Source organism: Odocoileus virginianus, chromosome 2, assembly GCF_023699985.2.
Source record: "Odocoileus virginianus isolate 20LAN1187 ecotype Illinois chromosome 2, Ovbor_1.2, whole genome shotgun sequence".
Taxonomy (NCBI): Eukaryota; Metazoa; Chordata; class Mammalia; order Artiodactyla; family Cervidae; genus Odocoileus; species Odocoileus virginianus.
The window spans coordinates 5,466,977-5,494,672 of record NC_069675.1 but is presented as its reverse complement, the minus strand read 5'-3'; the positions used below and the strand labels follow the sequence as shown (position 1 = coordinate 5,494,672).

Sequence of the window (27,696 nt, the reverse complement as noted above, 5' to 3'; positions counted from 1 at the left end):
TGTATTGATCATTATCAATAGATAATCCACATGTGGTCCCCAAACAGTGCAGAGGTGATGGAACTCAATAGAATGGTCTTGAAGGTGGGCTTCTGAGGAACCCATCATGACCCATCTGGCCCTAGGGTGCTCAACCAGTGCTCTGCCCAGACTGTGTGGAGGGGTCAAGCCCACTGACCCCGGCTATGTTCATGCCATGTAACCTGACTGACCTCTCCTAATTGGGAACATCCACTGTGATGCCTTAAGTTCCTCTCAAACACAATGTGATCTTGTGTGCCGGCTAAGTCGCCTCAGTCGTGTCCGACTCTTTGTGACCCCATGGACTGCAGCCCTCTAGGCTACCGCTGTCTTTGGATTTCCTGGGCAAGAATACTGGAGTGGGTAACCATTCCCTTCTCCATCTTTTCCTATAGATGCAATAGAAAGAAAGGAAAGGAAAGAAGGGAAAAACAAAATTTCTCCTTGTGCCGAGAACTCTTGGATTTGCTCTATTAACTTTCCCGTGCATGGTACGCCACGTTAGCCATAGTCACCATGTTGCACCTTACACCCTTGGTACTTATCTGTTCTCTTTTTAACCACAGTCGCAGGTGGTGGTCTTGGCCAGGCGTTGGAGCCAGGCTGGCACTCAGCGCGCGGAGCTGAGCGCCGGGCGGGCTGAGGGCACCTGTTACAAGAGCGGAGGGGGCTGCGGGCCCTAGAAGTCGCGGAAGGCGTGCAGAGAACGCGCGGACGAGGGGCGCGTGGAGACGAGCGCGCACGTAGACGCGCGCGGAGTCGCCAGGGGCGAGGACAGGAGGGTTTGTGGGAGCCTCCGGCCGCGGAGGTGTCGCCGCGGTCCTGCACCCGGAGGGGCTGTCTCAGCTGCCAGAAGCCCGCCGTGCCGGTTCCGCCCTGCGCCCGCCGCGGGCGGTGGAACGCCGCCCCCAGACTCGCTTGGCCTTCGGCGAAAGAAGCGGTCGCGCTCCCGCCGGCGGGACCCGGGCAGTGAGCCTCCTCTAGGCCTCGCCGTCGCCGCAGCCCCGCGGTCATGATCGCCACCCTGTCGCGGCGGCGACTGCGGGGAGCCGCCGGCACAGCGCGTGGACGAGGGCGACGAGGTCTTCCGCGCGGGCGAGTACGACACGGCGGCCGAGCTCTTCCGCTCGAAGCTGGCCGGCCTGGCGCAGCCCTACCGCTACCTGTACCTGCGGCTGGGGGGAGCGCTGGCCGCCTCCCCGAGTGCCTGGGGGCGCTTAGGCCGGACGAGCTGGGGGAACCGACGGCCAGCCAGGCGCGCGCCCTGGGCCCGCGCGAACTGCGGGAAAGCCCGGGCCGCGCCCCCGGGGAGGTGCCCCGGGACCTGCTGGGCTGCCCGCGCTGCCGGCGGCTGCTGCACAAGCCAGTGACGCTGCCGTGCGGGCTCACCGTGTGCCGGCGCCGAGCCGGGCCCTGAGCGGCCGCCCGCGCGCCGGGTCAACGTGGTGCTGAGCGGCCTGCTGGAGAAGTGCTTGCCGGGCACGCAGGCTGGCGGGCCAGGCGCGGAACCTGCAGCGCCAGCGGCAGCCCGAGGCCGCGCTGGCCGGGTGTCACCAAGCCCTGGACTTGGCTAAGTGGGCGCGGGCGCAGGGCCGCCTGCCCGCGCAGCTGTTGAGCCGCAGGCCCGGGCCGGGAGAACTTGCTTTCTGCAGGTGGTGAGGCGAAGAGCAGAGGCCAGATGCACCCGCGGGCGGTCTTTTCCAGGACCTCCGCGGCATTGCTGAACCGTCTTGTAAGGCCAAGACTGCTTTTTCAGCCTATCTTAGGAGTGAAGGGGTGGAGGTGTAGTGAAGGGTTTTCGGTGGTCGTGCAGGGAAATGCAGATGGCTCACGCTCTGGGGCAGGGCGCAGAAGAGAACCTTATGGTGGGGCCGGGTCTGCTTTGGGGATTCAGCTAGTGAATCCAGGAAGGATTCTCTTACACTGCAGTCAGGCTCTGACCTCCCTCCTCTCTCAAAGGCCGTTAGGTGTTCTTACGGTGTAATTAGCTTTTCAGATGGTTATATACCCCCTGGAGGAGGAAATGGCAGCCCACTCCGGTATTTTTGCCTGGAAAACCCCATGGAAGGAGGAGTGTGGCGGGCTACAGTCCCTGAGGTCGCAGAGTTAGACAGGACTTAGCGACTAAACCATCGCCATCACATTACATAGGTACATAGATGCCCAAACTTTAATTAAACTTCTTAGTATTTTGAATCCAGCTATGAAGTAAGAGTTAAGGTCAAGAGGAAAGGCTTATCCCTGAAATGTAAGGGTAATTCAACGTTAGATAAACCATTCAGTGTGATGCACTGTAATAACAGGGGAGAGACATACTACATGTAACATACCCTCATGTTATAATGCCCTTATAAGAAACTAGGGATAAGAGGCAGCTTAACCTAATTTGATAAATATTCTCTCTCAGAAGATTTTAGCAAACATACTTCATGTTAAAACATCAGACACTTTTTTTTAAAAATTCAAGAATAAGAGAAAAATGTTCACTATCACCACTGTTGCTGGGTCAAAGGAAACAGTACAAATACTAGAATGCAAGAGTCCCCTATTTTTTAAATCAGGTGTGATTATTTAGAGCATTCCAGAGAATCAACTTGTAACAAAGTGGGAACAAGATGGAAATGTCCATTTTCATGGAGATTTTCAGTAGGTATATTTCCCAAGCTCAGAATATATTTCCAGCAGCATTTTCTTTCTCTCTGCCTCTCTCTCTCTTTTTTTTTTTTTTTTTTTGTTTTTTTTTTTATATTTCCAAAAATCTCTAAAGATTTCTGTGTTTCAAAATGCATTTAACTGTGCCCTTGAGGCACTTTAACCTGGTATTGGATTGGAAAGGATTAATCTGCAATTATGTTCAGTATAGATTGACTACAGAGGCTAATATCATGAGATGAATATAATAGAATTCTATGAACACCTTCCAGGCAGTGAAATACTCAACTAAAAATTACATGTGTGGGACTTCCCTGGTAGTCCAATGGTTAAGACTCTACATTTCCAATTCAGGGGCTTTGGGTTCAATACCTGGTGGGGGAACTACCCACGTAGTTTTTTGGTGGCCAAAAAACAACATATAAAATAGAAGCAGTATTGTAACAAATTCAATGAAGGCTTTAAAGATGGTCCATGTCAAAAAAAAATTTTTAAGTAAAATCACATTTGTGGACTGACATCAGTATTGCATAGTACCTGTGAGCATTTTCAAAGATGAATATGTAAAATTTCACTATAGATCAGGTGGTGAACATTTTCAGTTGATTTTTATGACAGGGGACACTAACTCTGAACCTGAATTGAGAAAATTTTACCTTCTGGAAGAGAACTGCATTTTTCTAATTGTGTACGTGTGTGCTCAAGTCATGTCTGACTCTTTGTGACCCCGTGGACCTATATTACAAAAATATTTTGAATTTTGTTATCAAATAAGTTATAAAAATTTGTTTTCTCCCTTGTTATATAAATACCTGCATTTCCTCGAGTTGACCTCTTGTCCTCCAAAGCCTAAAGTATTTAATACCTGGACTTTTACAGAAAAAAAAAAAGTTGCTGATCTCTATTGTAGCTAGTCAATGTCTTTTTTAAAAATTCAGCTTTTTCTTGTTTGGCTTTCCATTCCTGCTGTCCCTTTCCCCTTGCCCCCTTTTGCCCCTGTCATACCCTTCTCTATATTGTACACTTGTAGCAATAACACATTTATGAGCAATGCCTGCTCACCATGTCTTGATACAGTTATCTTTTTGCATGAGTTCTTTTATGCGTGTTTTCCCAGTTAACTGTGTAAACTAAGAAGATATAGAGTAGGGTTTGGAAAGCACCAAGTACTTACTTTGAGGAAAAAGTCAAGCTCAAGGATTTTGAGCAAGCTGAAAACATGTGTGAAGTAGAGAGATGCGAACACATCTTAGGTGCCCCGAATATTTATCGATCAACTAAAAGGCACACTTCAACCCTGTTTCAGAGATCCTACCATGAGTATGGGTGGAGTGAATTATGTCCAGCAGCATAAGATATAGCTGTAATGGTTCTGCTTTCGTGAGCTCTGGCTTTGTCGTGTTTCCATGGTACCCTGCCTTCTCAACAATTCCATACACTGCCATTAGTTCTCCTGGCTTCTGTGTAGCTGGACTTAGCTCCTTAGTAGCATATGAGTAATTCTCAAGATTTCTTCTGTTTGAAGAATCTAGGGAAAAGATTTTTTTTCCTTCTTTTCCCACTTAAGAGAACATATTATGAGAACAATTATGGTCATGAATCTGCACCCACTCAGTTGTATAGAAAAACAAATTATGTTTTACTATTCTGTTTTTAAGCACAAATTTCCTTATGCACTTTCAAGAAAATTACTCTGAATCTTTTATTTTTATATGCCTAGTTATAACATTAAGATGGCTCAGCATTTACTCAGTGGAAATTATGTTGTAGCTAGTGTGTATGTAGCAGTCTGTTTTCTTGATGCATTTTGAGATATCACTCATTCTCTTTTCTGATTGCCTGAGAGAAACTGTGTAAAATATACTTACCAAACTATGAAACTCTACATATGATTTGAGAGGAAGTTATTTATTTTACCTTTTTTTAAATTGGAGGACAGTTGCTTTACAACGTTGTGATGGCTTCTGCAATACATCGGTGCAAACCAGTCATAATTATAAAAATGTTCCCTCTGTCTTGAGCCTCCTGCCTCCATCCCACCCCTCTAGGTCATCACGGAATGCCAGGCTGGGCTCCTGTGTTACACAGCAGTTTCCTGCTAGTTATTTGTTTTTCATATGATATTGTATATATGTCAATGCTTTTTTCTCAATTTCTCCTGCCCCTCTTTTCCCTACTGTGTCCACAAGTCCATTCTCTACATCTATATCTCCATTTCTTCTCTGTAAATAGGTTCATCAGTACTATTTTTCTAGATTCCATATATATGCATTAATATATTTGTTTTTCTCTTTCTGACTTTCTTTACTCTGTATAACAGGCTCTAGGTTTATCCACCTCACTACAACTGAGTCAAATTCATTCCTTTTTATGGCTGAGTAATATTTCATTGTATATATGTGCCACAACTTCTTTATCCATTCATCTGTCAGTGAACATCTAGATTACTTCCACGTCCTGGCGATTGTGAATAGTGCTACAGAGAACATTGGGATACATATTTTTTTTAAAAAATTTATTTGTGCTGGGTCTTAGTTGTAGCATGTGCGATCTTCAATCTTCCTTGCAGCATGTGGGATCTTTTTTTTTTTTTTTTTTTTAAGTTGTGGCATGTGATCTGGTTCCCAGGCCAGGGATGGAACCTGGGCCCCCTGCATTGGGAGCTTGGAGTCTCAGCCCCTGGACCACCAGGGTTCTACACATGTCTTTATGAACTGTAGTTTCCTAGTTGTCTGTGATAGCTCAGTTGGTAAAGAATCCGCCTGCAACGCAGGAGACCTTGGTTTGAGCCCTGGGTTGGGAAGATTAGCTGGAGATGGGAAAGGCTACCCACTCCAGGATTCTGACCTGGAGAATTCCATGGACTATACAGTTCATGGGGTCGCTAAGAGTCGGACACGACTGAGCAACTTTCACACAATCATATAAACATTCATATAAGTACTCACACAAAAGGAAGTCTTGAAAGTGACAAAAAAACAATCACAAGGAGTCACACAGAGTTGGACACGACTGAGTGACTTCCACTTTCACTTTCATGGTAGTTTTCTTCCTGGTTTGTTAAGGAATCTCCATACCATTCTCCACAGTGGCTGTTTACATTCCCACCAACAAAGTAGGGTTACCTTTATGTTTGTTTTCTGATTTAATATTTTTAATCACTTAAAGATAATTTTTTAAAATGCAGTCATATTTGTTTATTTCCATCCCTAATGTCTTTCAGCTCCTGGTGATAATTCATTATTGCTGCTGCAAGCAGAATTATATTTATCCATGAACTGTGAGCAGGCTCTGCAGGATGCTGGTGAAGTTTGTCAGAATGAACCTCTCTTGCCTAAGGTATTTGTATGGGTCAGCTTTGGAGATAATAAATGTAAATTTATGGAATGTTCTTAATAAATTATTAAATAAGACTATTGTGATCAGGCAGCTATAGACAGTGTACATTTCTCTCAGTTTATAGGTAGTCTAAATGTCACAATCCACTTCATAATAATCCAGCACAGTTGAAAGACCAAGTTTCCAACTGGATCTAGATAAGAAACACTAATTTAGATTACTCTTAGTAGATGATTAACTGAATAATATGCCTTATGCACTGAACAAACATGTAAACAAAATAATAGAACTGTATAAATTTGTGAGTTAAAAGAAGTGTTTAAGATGACAGTTTAAATAGGAAGATCATGTAATAATCATGACCAGCAGTAGAGCCCTAATATACATGATGAATATAGGCAATGTTAGTAAAAGGGTGCACTTTGTATGTATTCTGGAATAATTTTAATCTCTGTGTCTTAGCTGGAAAGTTCCAATGTCTCTTTCTCTGTGATACAAATTAAGGTAGGTTGACCTAACAATGATAGCTTAAATTGTCCTTGAGAAGATTTGTAAGCCAAAGAATAAAAGGTGTAGCTTTTTTCATGAATCTTTGAATTTTAAACCCCTTAAGAGATTTTAAAGTTTTAAAGAACTTGTGATGAGATAAACACCTATAGCATTCTCTATTTAATAATTAAGATATTTTACCTCCTGCTGTATTACTTTCTAATTACATTTGTTTTAGAAACACTGAAGAAACATTAACCCAGGTTAATAGACAATATGTAGCCTGTTCTCCCTTTTTCCTTTATCTATCTATCCTTTATCTATCCATTCAGTCATCCATCCATCCATCCATCCATCCATCCATCCATCCATCCAGTCTTCCATCCATTTAGTCATTCATCCATCCATCCATCCAGTCTTCCATCTATTTAGTCATTCATCCATCCAGTCATGCAATCATTAATCCATCCAGTCATCCATTCATCCAATGGTCCATCTATCCAGTCATCCACCCAGTCATCCATCTATCCATCCATTCATCTGGTCATTCGTCCATCCATCCATCCATCTGTCCATCCGTCCATCGAGTCAGACATTCATCCATCCATCCATCTATCTAGTCATCCATCCATCCATCCTTCTGTCCACTCATCCACCCAGCCATTCATGTACCCAGTCATCCATCTGCCCAGTTATCCATCCATCCAGTCATCCATCCACCCATCTATATTGTCATCCACCAAGTCATCCATCCATCCATCTATCCAGTCATCCAGTCATCCATCCACCCATCTATCCAGTATCCATCCATCCACCCAGTCATCCATCCATCCAGTCATCCTAGAATCTAACTGACTCAGTATCAGAGGAAACCTGCTAAAAGCAGTTCATCTTTCTTAAATATGAGCGAAGAACTGAGGACCAACAAGAAAAAAACTCAACAGCACAAGAAGAGAAAGATTAAATGATGGAAACAACTGACTCCAGTGGAAATATAACACGTGAACTAGTCAAACAAACAAACCACAATATATAGTGATTTGAGAAAATATTGCATCCATAAAGCAAAAACAAAATGCTGTTGGGAAATACTGATCCATGTTGTGTTCTGTTCATTTCTGTTGTGGTACTTTGTATGTTAACACTTTGTTATAGTTACTCCTATCGTGTTTGTCTGCTCCCACAAGACCATATGCACCTTGAAGATAGGAACATGGTAGTGACCTCTGATTACTGAGTGAGTTAAAGGGCCAGACATCCCATTCTCTCTTAGCCAGTCCCTTGCACCTGCTTTGGGATCAGACTCCACGTGCGGACTCTGGTGTTCTGATTGTGGATCAAACTTGTGGGACATTCAGGTTTGCCCGCTGTATAACGTGGTCGATCTGAAGCCATCCTCCGTGGGCTTGTGTTTATTTTATTTGATATGAAAATAAAACAGTTCCAGTGATTTTTTTCAGGGCTGTTTGTACGCAAGTGTATCATTACACTGTTTTTTTCAGATGTTTGTCTTTGGATGCATCCAGGGGCATCCAAAAGCCCAGGCTCTCTCTGGCCTGGGAAGAAGTAAGGAGACGTTGAAGGAGTTTCTCTATTGCCTTGCTCTAAATCCTGAATGTAACTCAGTGAAGAAAGAAGCCCAGAAGGTGTGATTCCCCTTCAAAGACTCGCTTCTTTGAGTCTTACCTTCTGCCTTTGTGTTCATGCTGAGTAGCTCCTTTGTGTAAAATAAGTGAGAAATGTAGCTCTGAATATTCATGACAGTGTGATTTAAAATGCACAGTGATAATGATGAGTTCACGCATTTGATAACCTTCATCCATGAATAATGCAGCACCTCTCACGAGTCAGGGCACATATATCTCACCTCTGCTGAACGAATGACAGATATCAGTGAGACAAGGTTAATGTGTGACGCTGGGGATGCAAGGTGATTTATCCTAGGGTTTGTAATTCAAATGTTATAGTTTGTGCAGGAGCCACATAAAAGACATTGTGATATATGCAAAATATATCAATTCATCTTGAAATTTTCAGCAAAGCTTCACCAACAAGATGCAGAAATACCTGCTCTTTTATGCAGATCTTTAGCTTAATCTTATCAGAGGTCATCAAGTCACTTGGTGTAAGGACCTACCCTGTTAAGAAAGCTTATATGGTAGTTACACAGCCTTAGCATTTCCAGTGACCATGAGTTCTTATTTTTACATTTCCTCTGGATCGTTTAGGTGTGTTATGTATTTTTCAAAAGTGTTTAAAAAAATGCTTTTTTCCTCTTGGCAATTTTGTAGGTACTGTGTGAGGTGTTTTGCCCAGCTTCAGAAAATGTGCCTCAGAATTTAACATCTTCCACCCAAACATACTGTTGAACACGAGATTAAAGGCTCACTGTCAGAGCATGTGAATAGCCAGGGTCCTGTGGAGGACGGTGGCAGTGCAGGAAGGCCTAAGGTGGGAAGTGCACATATTTGTCAATATTATCTCTCTCTCTTTTTTCTTTTTCTTTTTTAAATTCAGCTGCATAAGATCTCAGTTGCAGCATGCAGGATCTCTTGTTGCAGCACACGGACTCTCCAGCTGTGGCTCTTGGGCTTTGCTGCTCCAGGGAATGTGGGATCTTAGTGCCCTGACCAGATGTGGAATCACGTCACCCGCATCGAGAGGTGGCTTCTTTTAACCACTGAACCACCAGGGGAGTTGCTGTCGAAATTATCTCAATTAAGCTTAATGTAGTTTTGAACATTTACAAGTTATTCAGATGTTGATGTTCTGTTAGCTAGTACTTCTCAAGACCAGTTCTGGCTTCTCTTGAGAGTTAAAACTTTCAAAGGATGTCGGTGGAAGTACTGAAAAGCACTGAAGATTGATGGGGCTTCCCTAGTAGTCCAGTGGCTAAGACTCTGTGCCTGCAATGCAGGGAGCCTGTGTTTGATCCCTGGTCAGGGAACTAGGTCCCACATGCTGCAACTAAAGATTCCACATGCAACTAAGACTGGTGCAGCCAAGTAAATAAATAAAATATTAAAAAAAATTTGCTGAAGATTGAAAGAAACTTCTAAAACATTCCAAAACACCCCAAACCTCAGGAGACTTGAAATTATTTTGTCTTAGAGAAAAGAAAGCACAGGAATAATTTAAATATATGAATACTGGTGTTCAGTTGCTCTCTCAGTAAGAAATTATCCTTATATTTTACCATGGAAACTGTACAGTTCATCTCAACAGTTAATAGATGAAACCCATTATGAAGGAAGAGTGTAAGCCTTCTTTTTTTCCAAAGATTCCCAAGAAAGGCTATTGCCTGAACTTTTTTTCTTATGCTAATATTCAGGATTCTTTTTTCCTACTTTATCAGACTCCATCTGAGAAACCTGATGTGTTTAGAAATAGCAGTTCCTCAGTGTAAGTTCCTCCCATTTCATACTGGGCTTACACTGTGAAGAGGATCAGGAGGTGTTAGACAACATCCTTCCAACAGAGCCCAGCACTAGTTTAAAGAGACAGTTTCCAAATGACTCAGGATGCACATGATGTGAATGCCACTGGGAAATTTTCCAAGAAAGGTTAGTAGGCTGTTTGTCATGGAGTATGTGACTGTAGAGTGACAGACTGATGGCTGATGCTTAATATACTTAAACAAATTTTTATACAGGCAGTTTAAGATGAATAATGAAATGAATATATATCACCTTTCAGACGATAGGCCAGTTTCAGTGGTTACTTCTATAAAGACTTCATAGCCAAAAGACACAGAGAAATTTAGGTATAACTTTTAACTTTTATTCATGCTTTATAGATAACTGATGGCTATATACATTCAGGCTTCAGTACATGTGAATTCAACCAACCACGGATCAAAAATATTTGGGAAAAAAATTTCAGAAAGTGCCAAAAAGTAAAACTTGCTTTTACCCTGTGTAGCAACTATTTACATAACATTTACATATATTGCTATGAGTATTATTAGTAATCTGGAGATGATTTAAGGTATAGGCACGCCTCATTTATTGTACTTTGCAGATGATGATGATGATGATTTTTTTAACAGATTGACGGTTTGTGGCAAACCTGTGTTGTCAGGAAATGGTTATCCCATTTAGCAATAAATTATTTTTAATTAGGGCTTCCCTGGTGGCTCAGCAGGAGACCAAGCTTCGATCCCTGGATTTAGAAGATCTCCTGGAGAAGGGAATGGTTACCCACTCCAGTATTCTTGCCTGGAGAATCTCATGGACAGAGGAGCCTGTCAGGCTATAGTCCATGGGGTCACAAAGAGCCAGACACGGCTGAGCGACTATTTTTAATTAACATATGTGCATTGTTTTTTTTTTTTAAGCATAATGCTGCTGCACACTTAGTGGACCACAGTATAGCGTAAACCTAAGGTTTTTTTTTAACTTTATTTATTTTTGTCTGTGCTGGGTCCTTGTTGCTGCCCGAGGGCTCCCTCTAGTTGTGGAGAGTGAGGGCTTCTCTAGTCGCAATGCTCAGACTGCTCACTGTGGTGGCTCCTCTTGTGGCAGAGCACGGGCTCTAGGTGCTCCGGCTTCAGTAGTCGTGGCTCCGGGCTCCGTTGTCGCGGCTCCGGGCTCAGTAGTCGTCCTGGTGCACAGGCTTGGTTTTTCCTTGGCATGTGGGATCTTCCCAGGTCAGTGATCGAACTCATGCCTCCTGCATTGACAGGCAGATTCTTTAACCCTGAGCCGCCAAGGAAGCCCAAAGATAAGTTTTATCTGCACTGAGAAACCAAAAACGATTTGTATGATTCAGTTTATTGCAGTGTTCACTTTATCGCGGTGGACTGGAACTGACCCCGAGATACCTCTAGGCTGTGCCTGTGTGTGCGAGGGTGTGCTTAGGTTATACGCAAACACTGCACCGTTTTCTGTAAGGGACACCATCCAGCATCAGGGATCTTGGCGTCCCTGGGAGTCCTGGAACTGTCAAGGACATTTAAAACTCATTTAAATGTGTCCTACAGGACTTCCCTGGTGGTCCAGTGGCTAAGACCCTGCACTCCCAGCGCAGGGGCCAGGGTTTGATCCCTGGTCAGGGAACTAGATCCTGTATGCCACAGCTAAAAGTTCCCACATGCCACAGCAAAGATCAAAGATTCTGTGCGCCCCCCTCCACAAGCAGCCAAATAATAAATATTTTTAAAAATAAATAAATAAAGGTGTCCCTGCGCGCGTGCTCAGTCACTTCATTCATGTCCAACTCTTTGTGACCCGGTGGACTGTAGCCCCCCAGGCTCCTCTGTCCATGGAATTCTCCAGGCAAGAATACTATAGTGGGTGGCTCTTCCCTTCTCTAGGGGATCTTCTTGACCCAAGGATTGAACCTGAATCTCCCACATTGTGGGCATATTCTTTACCGTCTGAGCCACCAGAGGTGCCTGTAACACACTTTAGCCAGAGGAAATACACTTTACCACTTCTGAGTGCCGAAGAATTGATGCTTTTGAACTGTGGTGTTGGAGAAGACTCTTGAGAGTCCCTTGGACTGCAAGGAGATCCAAACAGTCCATCCTAAAGGAAATCAGTCCTGGGTGTTCATTGGAAGGACTGATGTTGAAGCTGAAACTCCAATACTTTTTCCACCTGATGCGAAGAGCTGACTCATTTGAAAAGACCCTGGTACTAGGAAAGATTGAGGGCAGGAGGAGAAGGGGACGACAGAGGATGAGATGGTTGGATGGCATCACCGATTTGATGCACATGGGTTTGGGTGAACTCTGGGAGTTGGTGATGGACAGGGAAGTCTGGCGTGCTGCAGTTCATGGAGTCGCAAAGAGTCGGACACGACTGAGTGACTGAACTGAACTTACCCAGATGTGCAAGTGTTAATTATGGCATTTAAATTTTTTCAGAGGCAGACTCCTTACCCCAAAGAAATGTGAACTCTAACACAGGAGAAAGTGAAGAGCTCCCATAGAGGTGGCTGACTTTGAGTGTGCCCTTTGCATGAGGTGTGGTGACATAGCATCTACACTACTGTGAAAAATCCAGCCTTTCTGAATTTTGTGTCCTAAACCTAATGGGCTTTAAAAAAAATTATTTGTTTTAATTGGAGGATAATTACAACATTGTGATGGTTTTTGCCATACATCTGTATGAGTTGGCTGTAAGTACACCTGCGTCCCCTCCATCCTGAAACCCCCTCCCGACCCCCTCCCACCTCATTCCTCCAGGTTGTCACAGAGCACCGGCTTTGCGTGCCCTGCTTCATGCATCAAACTTCCACTGGTCGTCTGTTTTACATCGATCATGTATATGTTTCAATGCTGTTCTCTCAAATCATCCCACCCTTTCCTTCTCCCACTGAGTCCAAAAGTCTGCTCTTTACCTCTGTGTCTCCTATTGTCAGAGAAATTACATACACCTCAATAACAATTGCTTTATTTTCTAAAAATCTGATAAGGAAGATAAATATGGAAAATGGGTATAAACAGATTCTTTGAAAGTCTACTGTGGATGTGTCTTGCTGAAAACCCAGATGTTTCTGCAGGTTGCTCTTTGAACCTGTGACTATGCCCTGTGGACACACGTTTTTGCCTAAAGTGCCAGGAGCACTGCCTGGACCACGCCCTGCATTGTCCCGTGTGCAAAGAAAAACTTTCAGAAGTAGGTATTTCTCTGGAAAAGACTTATCCGCGCATTGTAGGAAGGGGGAGGCCCCCTACAGGGCCCCAAGAGCGGGCTCTTATCTAACACTCAGAAAAGAATTGTCTGAGGAGACACGTGCTGACAAAGCAAGAGATTTTATTGGGAAAGGGCACCCGGGTGGAGAGCAGGAGGGTCAGGGGACCCAGGAGAACCACTCTGCCTCGTGGCGGCTCCCAGTCTTGAGGTTTTTTTTTTTTTTTTTCCATTTATTTTTATTAGTTGGAGGCTAATTACTTTACAGCATTGCAGTGGTTTTTGTCATACATTGAATTAGCCATGGATTTACATGTATTCCCCATCCTGGTCCCCCCTCCCACCTCCCTCTCCACCCCATCCCTCTGGGTCCTCCCAGTGCACCAGGCCTGAGCACTTGTCTCATGCATCCAACCTGGGCTGGTGATCTGTTTCACCCTAGATATACATGTTTCGATGCTGTTCTCTTGAAACATCCCACCCCCAGGTTCTCCCATAGAGTCCACAAGTCTGTTCTATACATCTGAGTCTCTTTTTCTTTTTTTGCATATAGGGTTATCGTTACCATCTTTCTAAATTCCATATATATGTGTTAGTATACTGTAATGGTCTTTATCTTTCTGGCTTACTTCGCTCTGTATAATGGGCTCCAGATTCACCCATCTCATTAGAACTGATTCAAATGAATTCTTTTTAACGGCTGAGTAATATTCCATGGTGTATATGTACCACAGCTTCCTCATCCATTCATCTGCTGATGGGCATCTAGGTTGCTTCCATGTCCTGGCAATTATAAACAGTGCTGCGATAAACATTGGGGTGCACGTGTCTCTTTCAGATCTGGTTTCCTTGGTGTATATGCCTAGAAGTGGTATTGCTGGGTCATATGGCAGTTCTATTTCCAGTTTTTTAAGAAATCTCCACACTGTTTTCCATAGCGGCTGTACTAGTTTGCATTCCCACCAACAGTGTAAGAGGGTTCCCTTTTCTCCACACCCTCTCCAGCATTTATTGCTTGTAGACTTTTGGATAGCAGCCATCCTGACTGGCGTGTAATGGTACCTCATTGTGGTTTTGATTTGCATTTCTCTGATAATGAGTGATGTTGAGCATCTTTTCATGTGTTTTTTAGCCATCCGTATGTCTTCCTTGGAGAAATGTCTGTTTAGTTCTTTGGCCCATTTTTTGATTGGGTCATTTATTTTTCTGGAGTTGAGCTGGAGGAGTTGCTTGTATATTTTTGAAATTAATCCTTTGTCTGTTGCTTCATTTGCTATTATTTTCTCCCAATCTGAGGGCTGTCTTTTCACCTTGCTTATAGTTTCCTTTGTTGTGCAAAAGCTTTTAAGTTTCATTAGGTCCCATTTGTTTATTTTTGCTTTTGTTTCTAAAATTCTGGGATGTGGGTCATAGAGGATCCTGCTGTGATTTATGTCAGAGAGTGTTTTGCCTATGTTCTCCTCTAGGAGTTTTATAGTTTCTGGTCTTACATTTAGATCTTTAATCCATTTTGAGTTTATTTTTGTGTATGGTGTTAGAAAGTGTTCTAGTTTCATTCTTTTACAGGTGGTTGACCAGTTTTCCCAGCACCACTTGTTAAAGAGGTTGTCTTTTTTCCATTGTATATCCTTGCCTCCTTTGTCGAAGATGAGGTGACCATAGGTTCGTGGATTTATCTCTGGGCTTTCTATTATGTTCCATTGATCTATACTTCTATCTTTGTGCCAGTACCATACTGTCTTGATGACTGTGGCTTTGTAGTAGAGTCTGAAGTCAGGCAGATTGATTCCTCCAGTTCCATTCTTCTTTCTCAAGGTTACTTTGGCTATTCGAGGTTTCTTGTATTTCCATACAAATTGTGAGATTATTTGTTCTAGTTCTGTGAAAAATACCATTGGTAGCTTGATAGGGATTGCATTGAATCTATAGATTGCTTTGGGTAGTATAGCCATTTTGACAATATTGATTCTTCCAATCCATGAACACGGTATATTTCTCCATCTGTTTGTGTCCTCTTTGATTTCTTTCATCAGTGTTTTATAGTTTTCTATGTATAGGTCTTTTGTTTCTTTAGGTAGATATACTCCTAAGTATTTTATTCTTTTTGTTGCAATGGTGAATGGTATCGTTTCCTTAATTTCTCTTTCTGTTTTCTCATTGTTAGTGTATAGGAATGCAAGAGATTTCTGTGTGTTAATTTTATATCCTGCAACTTTACTGTATTCATTGATTAGCTCTAGTAATTTTCTGGTAGAGTCTTTAGGGTTTTCTATGTAGAGGATCATGTCATCTGCAAACAGAGAGAGTTTCACTTCTTCTTTTCCTATCTGGATTCCTTTTACTTCTTTTTCTGCCCTGATTGCTGTGGCCAACACTTCCAAAACTATGTTGAATAGTAGTGGTGAGAGTGGGCACCCTTGTCTTGTTCCTGATTTCAGGGGAAATGCTTTCAATTTTTCACCATTGAGGGTGATGCTTGCTATGGGTTTGTCATATATAGCTTTTATTATGTTGAGGTATGTTCCTTCTATTCCTGCTTTCTGGAGAGTTTTAATCATAAATGGATGTTGAATTTTGTCAAAGGCTTTTTCTGCATCTATTGAGATAATCATATGGTTTTTATCTTTCAATTTGTTAATGTGGTGCATTACATTGATTGATTTGCGGATATTAAAGAATCCTTGCATTCCTGGGATAAAGCCCACTTGGTCATGGTGTATGATTTTTTTAATATGTTGTTGGATTCTGTTTGCTAGAATTTTGTTAAGGATTTTTGCGTCTGTGTTCATCAGTGATATTGGCCTGTAGTTCTCTTTTTTTGTGGCATCTTTGTCTGGTTTTGGAATTAGGGTGATGGTGGCCTCATAGAATGAGTTTGGAAGTTTACCTTCTTCTGCAATTTTCTGGAAGAGTTTGAGTAAGATAGGTGTTAGCTCTTCCCTAAATTTTTGGTAGAATTCAGCTGTGAAGCCATCTGGTCCTGGGCTTTTGTTTGCTGGAAGATTTCTGATTACAGTTTCGATTTCCTTGCTTGTGATGGGTTTGTTAAGATCTTCTATTTCTTCCTGGTTCAGTTTTGGAAAGTTATACTTCTCTAAGAACTTGTCCATTTCTTCCAAGTTGTCCATTTTATTGGCATAGAGCTGCTGGTAGTAGTCTCTTATGATCCTTTGTATTTCAGTGTTGTCTGTTGTGATCTCTCCATTTTCGTTTCTAATTTTGTTAATTTGGTTCTTCTCCCTTTGTTTCTTAATGAGTCTTGCTAATGGTTTGTCAATTTTGTTTATTTTTTCAAAAAACCAGCTTTTAGCTTTGTTGATTTTTGCTATGGTCTCCTTAGTTTCTTTTGCATTTATTTCTGCCCTAACCAGTCTTGAGTTTTATGGTGATGGGATTGGTTTCCGGGTGGTCTTTGGCCAATCATTCTAATTCAGAGTCTTTCCTAGTGGCACATGCATCACTCAGCCAAGATGGATGCTGGCAAGAGGGATTCTGGGAAGTGGACGGACGCGCGGTGTCTCCTCTTGACCTTTCTCAACTCTTCCAGTTGGTGGTGGCTTATTAGCTCTGTATTCCTCATCAGGATCTCCTGTCATAAAACAACTTACGTAAATGGTTACTATGGTGCCTGGCCAGGGTGGGCGGTTTCAATCAGTGTGCTTCCCCTAACACTGGCACTTTTAAAATTTGGCCTCCACCTCCTTTCCCTTCACATGCAGCTTTTAATTCCTTGGTGCCTTAGCTCCCATTCTCAGTCCTGACAAAGTCAGCTCTTTTTGCTTTTGTATGTGTCTGTATAAGTAGAGAGCAAAGCTAGAGTCAACCCACAAAGTAGGGAAGATTAAATTTCAGTTGAAATTCATAATCTTAAATCTGAGACTTGAAATACCATTAGTCATTTTTGCTGTTTTTCTCCTGTAACTTCAGCTTTTCACCCTCCAAGGCGATTGTTTGATATTTCTCCTGTCTTCCACCACCTGCTACTCACTCTGTCTCCCCTCCCTGACCTGATTCTCCATGGAGAGTACAGACAAACGCCAGCAAGACGTTAACTGCCTCTTCCTCCAGGCAAACCCTGTCTGCCGAGCTGCTCTCCTGGGGGAGGGGCAGCCCGCCCCTCCCTCACAGGGCTGACCTTCCATCTCTCTCGCCTCAGTTCCTTTGTCTTCTGAGACCCCAGCTCCCTACAAAAGAGAGCCCTTTTTCCTTAAGCATTGATTGCCATAGGGCCTTCCTTTGGTGGTGCAATGGTTAAGACTTAACCTTCCCCTCCAGAGTGTGTGGGCTCCATCCCCGGTTAGGGAGCTAAGATCTGACATGCCTTGCAGACAAAAAAACAAACGCAGAAACAATATTTTTACAAATTCAATAAAGACTTTAAAAATGGTTCACGTCAAAAAAAAATAATAATAAAGAAAAATCTTAAAAAGAAAAAAAAAGAATTAAATACCAGGCAGTATTATTTAACTTTGTTTTGTTACGGTTGTTGGCAAGCAGAAATTTTAATACAACTGCTCTGGTCGAAGAATTAACATTTCGGTATTTCTCAGATGAGCTGTCTGACAGAGAATCTACGATGAAGAAATGACAGAGCTGTCACAGTAAGCCCTTATGCTCTAGGTACTCCGTGCTGCATGGAGGTTAAAGAAGAAAATCCTGGCTAACCTCACAGCCCTATCTCAGTTTTTTACCCCCTCTTTGGCAGAGAAATTGGCCTCAAAAAAGAAAAAAATTAATTGCAAAGAGTTTATGGAATTTAATTGAAGAAGATTGTAAGAAATATTCCAAAAGTGTATTTTGACAAAATCATATAGTTGCTTTTATATATATATATAGTTGCTTTTTATGTCTAAATAAGCAATACTGAATTTTTCAGAACTGAAAAGGCACAGTTCATTAAAAACAGAAGGTGTTTGAAAACGGGCTTTTTCCCCCTCAAAATAGGTTTGACAGTTGTTTTTTTCCTTTTAAAGTGATTAAAGTTTTGTGTTGTAGTGATCTGTAAGTGTTGAGATCTTATCATTCTTCTAGTCTTTTTTATTTATTAGTAGATTCATCAGTTTTACGTCTGTCAGTTTTGCTTTCATCAGAATTTTTTCTTATTTTTCCTGTGATGTAACTGACGTTTAACATTATACTAGTTTTAGGTGTACAAGAGAGTGAGTTGATATTTGTGTATATGGTGAAATGATCACCATAGTAAATCTAAGTTAACAGCTGTCTCCAAAGTTACAATATTTTTATTGTGATAAGAGCTTTTTAAGGTTTATTCTCTTAGCAACTTTTAAATATGCAGTACAGTAGTATTAACTATGGTCACCATGCTGTGCATTGCATCTCCAGCACTTGTTTATTTTATAACTGGAACTTTGTGCTTTTTGACCCCCTTCACGGATTTCACACACAGATACACACACAGACAGACACATACATAAACAGATATACACAGACACACACACCCACTACTGGTAACCCTGCCTGTCCTCTATATCTATGAACTTGGTTTTGTTTGTTTTTAGATGCCATACATAAATGAGATCATATAGTTTCTGTCTTTCTCTGTCTGACTTACGTCACTTAGCACTGCGCCCTCAAGGTCATGAGAATGTGTTCATAGTGATCTTAAGCATGTTCTCTCATCAGATTAAATAAGAGGGCTTGCTGAGAACTTTCTCATGCTGTGACTGTTGACTTTCTTCTCCCACCGAAGGCCTAGGCAAGCCTGAGGGTTTTGTCATTAAGGGAACCACGGTTGTCATGCCCTTCCGTGTCTGACAGCTCCCACATCTAGTTAACATTCCTCTTACCCCGCAGTCTGACCAGAGATGTGCCCATCTTTGCATGCACCATGGCCTTCCCCACTGTGCCCTGCCTGCTCCACGTCTTTGAGCCCCACTATCGGCTTATGATATGAAGATATTTGGAAACGGGCACCAAATGTTTTGGCATGTGTCTATCTGCTGAGCACGCAGGGTAATGATCAGTATTCAAAGAAAAGGTTCTGGGGACTTCCCAGTGGTTAAGACTCCATGCTTCCAATGCAGGGGATACGGGTTTGATTCCTGGTTGGGGAAATAGGATCTCACATGCTGTGTGGCGAGGCTTCCCTGGTGGTTCAAATTGTAAATAATCTGCCTGCAATGTGGAGATCTGGTTTTGATCCCTGGGATGGCAAGATTCCCCTTGAGAAGGGAACAGCTGCTCACCCAGTGTTCTCGCCTGGAAAATCCCATGGACAGAGGAGCCTGGCGGTCCAATCCATGGGGTCACAAAGAGTTGGACAGGACTGAGTGACTAACACTATGTAATTGTGAACATGCTGGGTGGTACAGCCAAAAGATTAAAAAGAGGAGGGACTTATAATTAAATGCATCATTTTCATTTTTCTTGGAGAACAACTTAAGATGATGTTGGTAATCTCTAGTGGCTCCTATTACACAATGAAGTATAAGCCTGGGGTCATCTGTGTTGTGACTCCACCTTTCATTCTAGTCTCGTCTCCCATGCCTTCGCCTTGAACATCACACCTGCTGATTCTCGGCTGTCTCTCCCACCTGTCCCACCAGGATCTCGGAGTACGGCTGCATACTGGAGGTCAAGGATGTCAGGACATTCCCCGACGGCAGCTCTGTTGTTGACGCCTTGGGGATCAGCCGCTTCCGGGTGGGTTTTGAGCCACCGTCACAAAGACGGCTACAACACAGCGGACATTGAATACTTGGAAGATGAAAGGGTGAGTAGTCACCTGCAGTGCCAGCTCCGTCTCCTCTCCAGCCGCTCTTTCTGCTCACCTGTGGGCACCCGGCCTCACGAGCCAGAGGGCAGAATGCAGGTGAATGGCAAGGTCTGGGGCACAGGGAGCTGGTTTGAAGATGATGACTGAGTGTGGTGGCTCTCGGGTTCCTCTTCTGTTTTTGTTGTTGTTTAGTCACTAAGTTGTGTCTGACTCTTTGCAACCCCATGGACTGCAGCACACCAGTCTTCCCTGTCCCTCACCATCTCCTGGAAGTTGTCCAAGTTTTTGTCCATTGAGTCAGTGATGCCATCCAACCATCTCATCCTCTGTCGTCCCCTTCTCCTCCTGCCTTCAATCTTTCCCAGCATCAGGGTCTTTTTCAATGAGTTGGCTCTTCATATCAGGTGCCAAAGTATTGGAACTTAAGCTTTAGCATGAGTTCTTCCAAACAGTATTCAGGGTTGATTTCCTTTAGGATTGACTGGTTTGATCTTGCTGTCCAGGGGACTCTTCTCCAACTCCACAGTTTGAAAGCACCAATTCCTTGGTGTTCAACCTTCTTTATGGTCCAACTCTCACATCTGTACATGACTACTGGAAAAACCATAGCTTTGACTATACAGATCTTTGTTGGCAAAATGATATCTTTGCTTTTTAATCAAATTAAGAATGGTTGTATGTTATAATATAGTTCCAGAGTCTACCCCAGTTTCATAAATGCTGTAGTCTTGCAGTCAGGAAGGACCTTAGTGGTTTATTCCCATTTTACAGATGAGGAAGTTCTACCCAAAGGCAACTGAGCAACCAGCTAGCATTCCCACATGAGAGGCAGGGAGGAAGCCAGCACAAACCCGGGCCCATGGCCCCTGCCTGGACCTGTTTCTGCTCAGTGTTCCTACGTAGGATGGAGCCTTGCTGGGCAGTGAGAGGGGCCCAGGCAGCAGGGTGTGTCCTCTGAAGCCGTAGGATCTCCCCTGGCATCAGGCTTAGGCCGTGAGTGCACTGTTGCTGTAGCATATCTCTTGAAATATAGTTTGGGGGCATGGAATACAGATTTTAAACTGCTGTAACTCTGACTTGAACTCCCCTGGTGGCTCAGTGGTAAAGAATCTGCCTACCAGTGCAGAAGACAAGGGTTCCATTCCTGGATTGGAAAGATCGCCTGGAGAAGGAAATGGCAACCCACTCCAGTATTCTTGCTTGGAAAATCCCATAGACAGAGGAGCCTGGTGGGCTATAATCTGTGGGTCACAAAGAGTCAGACACGGCTAAGCAACTAAACAACAACTCTTTGACTTGGTAATTCTGCTTCTGGGAATCTATCCTGAGGCAATGATTGTCCCTTTTCATGCACATATGAAAAAAACCAGTTTGCATAATTACTTAATATTATTTGTGTTATCTTATTAATAAAATACACCTTATGTGAATGGTTGAATAAATTGTGGTATATTTCAGATGTAGGATTGCATGTAGCCATTAAAAATGATTCCTAATAACATCAGATACATCTTTATATTGAGATATTAGGAGAAACATCTGGGTGTTGCTGATGGACATGGGGTAGATTGAGCCCCACTGTGTAAGAGTGCAGGATTCTGCATGGAGCTTGTGTACCCATGTGTGTGCGCTCAGTCCTGTCCCATCTCTGCACCCCATGGACTGTAGCCCGCCAGGCCCGTCTGTCCATGGGATTTCCCAGGCAAGAACACTGGAGTGGGTTGCCATTTCCTTCTCTAGGGGATCTTGCCGACCCAGGAATGGAACCCACATCTCCTACGTTGGCAGGCAGATTCTTCACCAACAGCGCCACCTGTCCGTTTATGAAAGGCTAATGAATTACTGAAGTGATGAATACGGGGAATGTGCTCAGCAGACGTGGCCTTGGTCACTGTGTGATGGACATGTAATTGTGCTAATGAATCGCTGAAAAGGCTATCTCTCTTCCTTGATGAGGTGGAAGGCCCAGGGTACGAGGAGCTCGGCATGCTGCCCGACCCAGTGTTTCAGCAGCCTGTGTCCTGGCTCGCCTCACTGCAGGATCCCGTGAAAGAGCAGACTTTAAGCCACTTTGGGTTAATGCCAGACAGAGAACCTGAGCCTCAGGTCTGTCGTGCGGCGTTCTCTCACGGTGCTGATGTCTCCTGCCATCGTGTGCTGAGACGTCACAGCACAGCGGAGTGTGGCAGTCCTGCCCTGCCGCCTGCTCCATCACGTCCGTGATGGAGCACGTTTGTGAGCCGTTTGTGAACCATGTCACGTATCAACAGCCCAGAGAAGCACCTGGTAGAGTAGCATGTGCCTTGTGGAGCAAAAATGATCAATGCTACGTGAAGGTAATTTGCTTTCTGTCAGAAATCAGTTTACTCTGGTTGGCTGTCCTCTCTTGTACTTCTCTCACCAACATCAGCAGGTTTGGTAACTACCCTCCATCAGCAGGACAGACTCCATCTTTTGTACCTAATCCTGCCTTACCCCTAATGAACGGGTGTTGAATAAATGAGAAAATTCTCTGTCATTAATTTAGAAGCTTTCCTAGTCCTCTGTCCCATCTTCACAGGCTTTCTCTCTGCTCCCAGGCATGCTTCAGTGATGCTGGCTTTTTTTTTTTCTTATTTATTTATTTTTATTGAAGTATAGTTGATTCACAGTGTTGTTAATTTCTGTTACACAGCAAAGTGATTTAGCTATACCTATGTATACATTCTTTTATTAGTGTTCTTTTCCGTTATGGTTTATCATAGGATTTTGTTTTTATTGGAGTATAGTTGCTTTATAATGTTATGCTAGTTTCTGTTGTACAACAAAGTGAGTTGGCCACTTGTATACATACATCTCCTTCCTCTCCCCCGGCATCCCACCCCTCTAGGTCATTGCAGATCATCTAGCTGAGTGCCTGTGTTATATCACATTCCCACTAGCTACCTATTTTTACACATAGTAGTGGGTATATTTCAATGCTACTGTCTCAGTTTGTCCCTCCCTCTCCTTCCCGCTCTGTGTCCACAATTCTGTTCTCTACGTCTGCTCCTCTATCCCTGCCCTGCAAATAGGTCCATCAGTACCATCTTTCTAGGTTCCATGTACATGTGTTAATATACGGTATTTGTTTTTCTCTTTCTGACTGACTTCACTCTGTATGATAGACTCTAGGTTCAGCCACATCACTCCAAATGACCCAGTTTTGTACCTCTTATGGATGATTAATATTCCGTTGTGTTTCAGTGATGAACAGTCTTCAGGTCTGTGAAGCATTGCTAAGTGCAAATAGCTCGTCTCCCCTACATTTGAATGACAGAGCCAGGAGGGGATGGTGCGAGCTTGTGACTGAGAGCCTGTAGCTCCCCCGGCTGCGCCCACTTACCTGTCCTGGAGACAGGGAAGGGGACAGGGCCAGGTCTCAGCAGGCTTAGGGTCAGATGAAGTGTCTTTGGTATTGCTTCCATCAATTTTCCTTTCTTTTCGTGTCTCTTGGTGGCTTGTATCTTTTACTGTCATGTGAATTCTGTCCTTTCCAAACCCAGGAAAATGCTTTCGGTCAAAAATCACTCTCAGGCATTCCTCACCCTCTGCTCTATTATAATCTCTGCGCCTTCTCTATTTTGTAGCTCAGATTCAGAAAGCAAGGTGGTTAGGCTAGCTTGATGACAGTATGAATTATCCTTTTTTTCTAGGTGTTTTTGCTTATTAACCCAAATTTTTCTCTAATTGTAACACTCTGCATGATTGTTCTGGCTTAAAAACAACAGAAATTTATTATTGTACAGTTTGGGGTTAGAAATCGCTCACAGGTCTCTCCAGGCTGTGATCAAAGTGATGGCAAGACTTGATTCTTTGCTGGAGGCTTTGAAAGGGAGTCGGTTTCCTCCCCTTCTCTGGGCTTGACAGGTTACAGTTCCTTGGCTCTGGCCCCTTCCTTCCTCCAGGCCAGCAGTGTTGACCTCTGACCCTTCTTCCATAATTCACACCCCCCTCTGACCACAGCCCAGAGAAGCTCTCTGCTAGAAGGACTTTGTGATGAGGTTGAACCCGCCAGGAACAATTCAGCATCATCTCTGCACCTCTCCAGGTCCCTGACTCACTCATATCTGCAGGGTCCCTGCTGCCGTGTAAGCTGCCTAGTCACGGGCTTCGGGAACCAAAAGGTGAACACCTTTGGGAGACTGCCTGTCTTCCCACTGTGGAGGATTTTAGGTCCTATGTGGGAGGTATTTTGATGCTGAAAGTGAAAGTGTTAGTCACTCAGTTGTGTCCAACTCCTCGCATCCCCATGGACTGTAGCCCGCCAGGCTCCTCTGTCCATGAGATTCTCTAGGCAAGAATACTGAAGTGGGTAACCATTCACTTCTCCAGGGGAATCATCCCTACGCAGGGATCGAACCTGGGTCTCTTCCATTGCAGGCGGATTCTTCACCGTCTGAGTGACCAGGGAGGCCCCTTTATGCTGAGGCTTTCCCACTAAGCCTGCTGCTCAGTTTCTCCCCACTCTGTAAAGTGAGGAGGGAAGAGAGTATGGTGTTTTGTCCAACAACTGTGCCGTCTTCCCTTGGAGGGGAGATGGGTGCCTTCTGCACGGTGACCTGGGCTGCCCACTTTTACCTTGGTGTCATTCTTCATCTCTTACCCTGAGCTAAGGTGAGCCCAGAGCCACCCTCCCCGGTTTCCAGTTTGGATTCTGCTTGCTTCTGGAGTGGGGATGGAGGAGAAGCAGAGAGACCTGGGTATATTGGTTTCAGTTCCAGGAATATTGAAAACAACTCTGTAGTTACCTTTTGCTCAGAGCTCAATCCAGAAGTGCCTGTTTGGCTATGAAATAAAGGCTATCAGGTGGCATAATAATTCATATATATATTTAATAGTAACTCATTAAATGGGCTTCCCTGGTGGCTCAGTTGGTAAAAGAATATGCCCACAATACAGGAGACCTGGGTTTGATCCCTGGGTCAGGAAGATCCCCTGAGAAGGAAATGGCTAACCATTGCAGTATTCTTATCTGGAAAAGTCCATGAACAGAGGAGTCTGGTGGGCTACAGTCCATGAGGTCACAAGAGTCAGACACGACTTAGCAACTAAACCATGATACCACACACACATATATATATATATATATATTAACAGTAACTCATATGTATATATATATATAGCTATTTCATATATATGTATATTTGTCTCATTGACTTTATTGTAAGATTTATAACAGTCAAATTTGTACCTACACTGTTTCTTTATAAACATTTTGCTTTGTAGAGCATGTTTAAAAAACTAACAGAACATTGGAAAGTAGAGATAAAAATTATGATTGCTTCTTCTAATGGGCCATAGACTTTGAACTAGAGCTTTATTATTATTAATTTGGCTGTGCTTGGTCTCATTAGTTGTGGCATGTGGGATCCAGTTCCCTGACCAGGGATTGAACCCAGGTTGCCTGTACTGGGAGCATGGAGTCTTAGTCACTGAACCACCAGGAGAATCGTGAACTAGAGCTTTAAGAGAATAAGAACAACTAATTCATGAAACGTTTTCCTGTGGAAGATGCATCTCTTGGCAGGTTCTTCCTTTTGTGAATTTCCCCCATTTAAGTGTGTAACATACAAGTAAGCTTCGTCAGGGCTTCTCTGGTAGCTCTGCGGTAGAGACTCTGCCTGCCAGTGCCGGAGACACGGGTTCGATCCCCGATCCAGTAAGACCCCACATGCCACAGAGCAGCTAAGCCTGTGCGCCCCAACTATTGAGCCTGTGCTGTAAAGCCTGGAAACTGCGACTGCTGAAGCCTGTGCACCCTAGAGCCCATGCTCCACAAGAGAAGCCGCAGCAATGGGAAGCCTGTGCACTGCAACCAGAGAGTAGCCCCCAGTCTGTGCAACTGGAAGAAAGCCCACACACCAGCAAGACCCAGCCCCGCCAAAAATAAATAAATAAATGATAAAAAGCTTTTTAAAAAGTAAGCTTTGTGCTTTAGGGCTGCATGAATGGTGCGGTAGACCTCAGAGAGAAGGCAGCATTTAATTCTTGCTCGTGTTGATGGGACAGGAGACCACATTGAGAATAGGCTTCTACTTGAGGTGCTAATTTTGTCTTCCTTTCTTTTGCAGAGTAACCCTAGTGGTCCCGCGTGGTCCTGGTGGATGCTGGTGGTGGTGCCGTTGGAGCAGAAGGCTCAACTGGCCATACTGGGCATGATCTCGCTGAAGGAGCGCCTGCTTGCCATTAGGCGAATATTAGTCATCATCATGCATGAGATGAATAGCTGGCAAGAGCTTGTTAATAGCAGGGAGAGAAACAGTTGATTTCTGTCAAGGTTTCTGGAAGGATTTGAGTTTTTATGAGGTAGCCAGGCATGGACAAGTTAACATCATCCATCATGCTTTGTAAGATGCTTGTAGATAGGATTCCAGAATGGAACACTTGGCAGATGTTGTCTCCTACTCAGAAGTTAAGTCTGTGCTAGGTGGAATCTGACTCCGTACAAGGTGAGCCTGAAATATGAATGGATCCCATGGTTGGAAACCAACCTAAAAAAATCTCTCTGGAACAGATGTCCCAGTGCTCAGTACACTAAAGATGATTGACAAGTGGTTTAGGTTTTGCCAGAAAGAAGATTGCCTTCCCAGTGAAGTGTCTTGCTCCTCCAGACGGGAACAGCTCGCTTGGGTGGGTGGATAGGAAGAAGGACACTGCCCTGTTATCTGGAAGCATATTTCTCAGAGTCCGGGCTAGCTGGAAACATGCTTATTAGGCTTTGTCTGTCACTGTGAAATGGAGGAGTCAAACCGTTGTTCAGTGTGGGGGGTTAAGTTAGTCTTATCCAAGAAGAGCATAGAAGCAAACAGAGCCGTATTTTTGTGTCCTGCAGTAGTTCAAATGTGGCAAATTGCATATTTTAAATAAATGAATATCAAAATATAAGAAGGTGTACCATCGATGTAGAAAGCCTGAAAACAGTGTAGTTGATTTGAGGATATGTATTTGTGCGTGTGCACACCCACACAATACAGGATGAATAAAGGGAGCTGAAACTCTACCCATATTGGAATGTTAAGAATACAACCAAAATAGTGCAGAGAACCCCTTGGAAACACAATGTCTTATTAATTCAGTGGGTGTGAAGCATTTAGAAAATGTCTTGTTTCTACTCAGATCGGCATTAGATGTTAGACCCGTCAGTAAATTTGAGCTCACTGTCCATTCACTGATAGACATTAAAAAGCTGCTATGAATTCAGTATCTATTTATCCCAGGAAAGCATACCAGGACAATATACAAAGAGAGGGAGGTGGGTATGGGATGTAAATATTTAGCAAGTTTTTTTTCCAAACCCAGCCTAAAAATTCTTTTTTTTTTTTAAGTTTTACTATGATCAGACTAGTTAAATACAGTGTATAACTTCCAACCCCCTAGTGCATATTGATGATAGTTGTAATAACCATTTGAACCTGATGTGCTGACTCATTCTCAGTGGCCTGAAAGCTGGTATGTTTAGGTGGCTTCTTGGTCTGTGAGGTGGATGTTTTTAATGAAGAGATGATGAAAACCAGACTAGAGAGTTAATCACAGCTTTGAGTTTTGCTTTATTATTCATTCAAGGTATGTGATGTTTGAGTTTTAAAAAAAGTAGTTAATGATGACCAATGGTGGTGGGTTCATCAATCCATCAAGCATTTTTATTAGAAAAACTTCATAGTCATATTTGTTTTTAGTTGTAGGAGGTTTCAGTGGCTGAAACTCAGTTTCATTATGAAGTGAGCAAATACTAATCTTAACTTAATCACAAAGAGAAAATTTGAAGGTATTTTCCCGTCACTGTTTCCAGTGCCTCACATA

At 43.3% G+C, this 27,696-nt stretch overlaps 1 protein-coding gene across 1 annotated transcript; it reads left to right on the top strand.

The window, feature by feature from the left end:
• Nucleotides 1–1,046: 1,046 nt before the first annotated feature.
• Nucleotides 1,047–26,784, top strand: LONRF2 (LON peptidase N-terminal domain and ring finger 2; the record flags this gene model as incomplete). Its single annotated transcript, XM_070456936.1, is given in 22 exon segments — nt 1,047–1,200; nt 1,203–1,422; nt 1,424–1,492; nt 1,494–1,589; nt 5,895–6,012; nt 8,004–8,147; nt 8,793–8,873; nt 8,875–8,952; nt 9,857–9,910; nt 9,913–10,016; nt 10,018–10,064; nt 12,377–12,427; nt 12,430–12,469; nt 13,009–13,048; nt 13,050–13,123; nt 17,622–17,701; nt 17,704–17,740; nt 18,954–19,112; nt 19,706–19,805; nt 19,807–19,872; nt 21,832–21,981; nt 25,968–26,784. Coding segments are annotated over 22 exon segments (2,157 nt in total), but the record flags the coding sequence as incomplete, so codon positions are not given.
• Between the last annotated feature and the right edge of the window lie 912 nt (nt 26,785–27,696).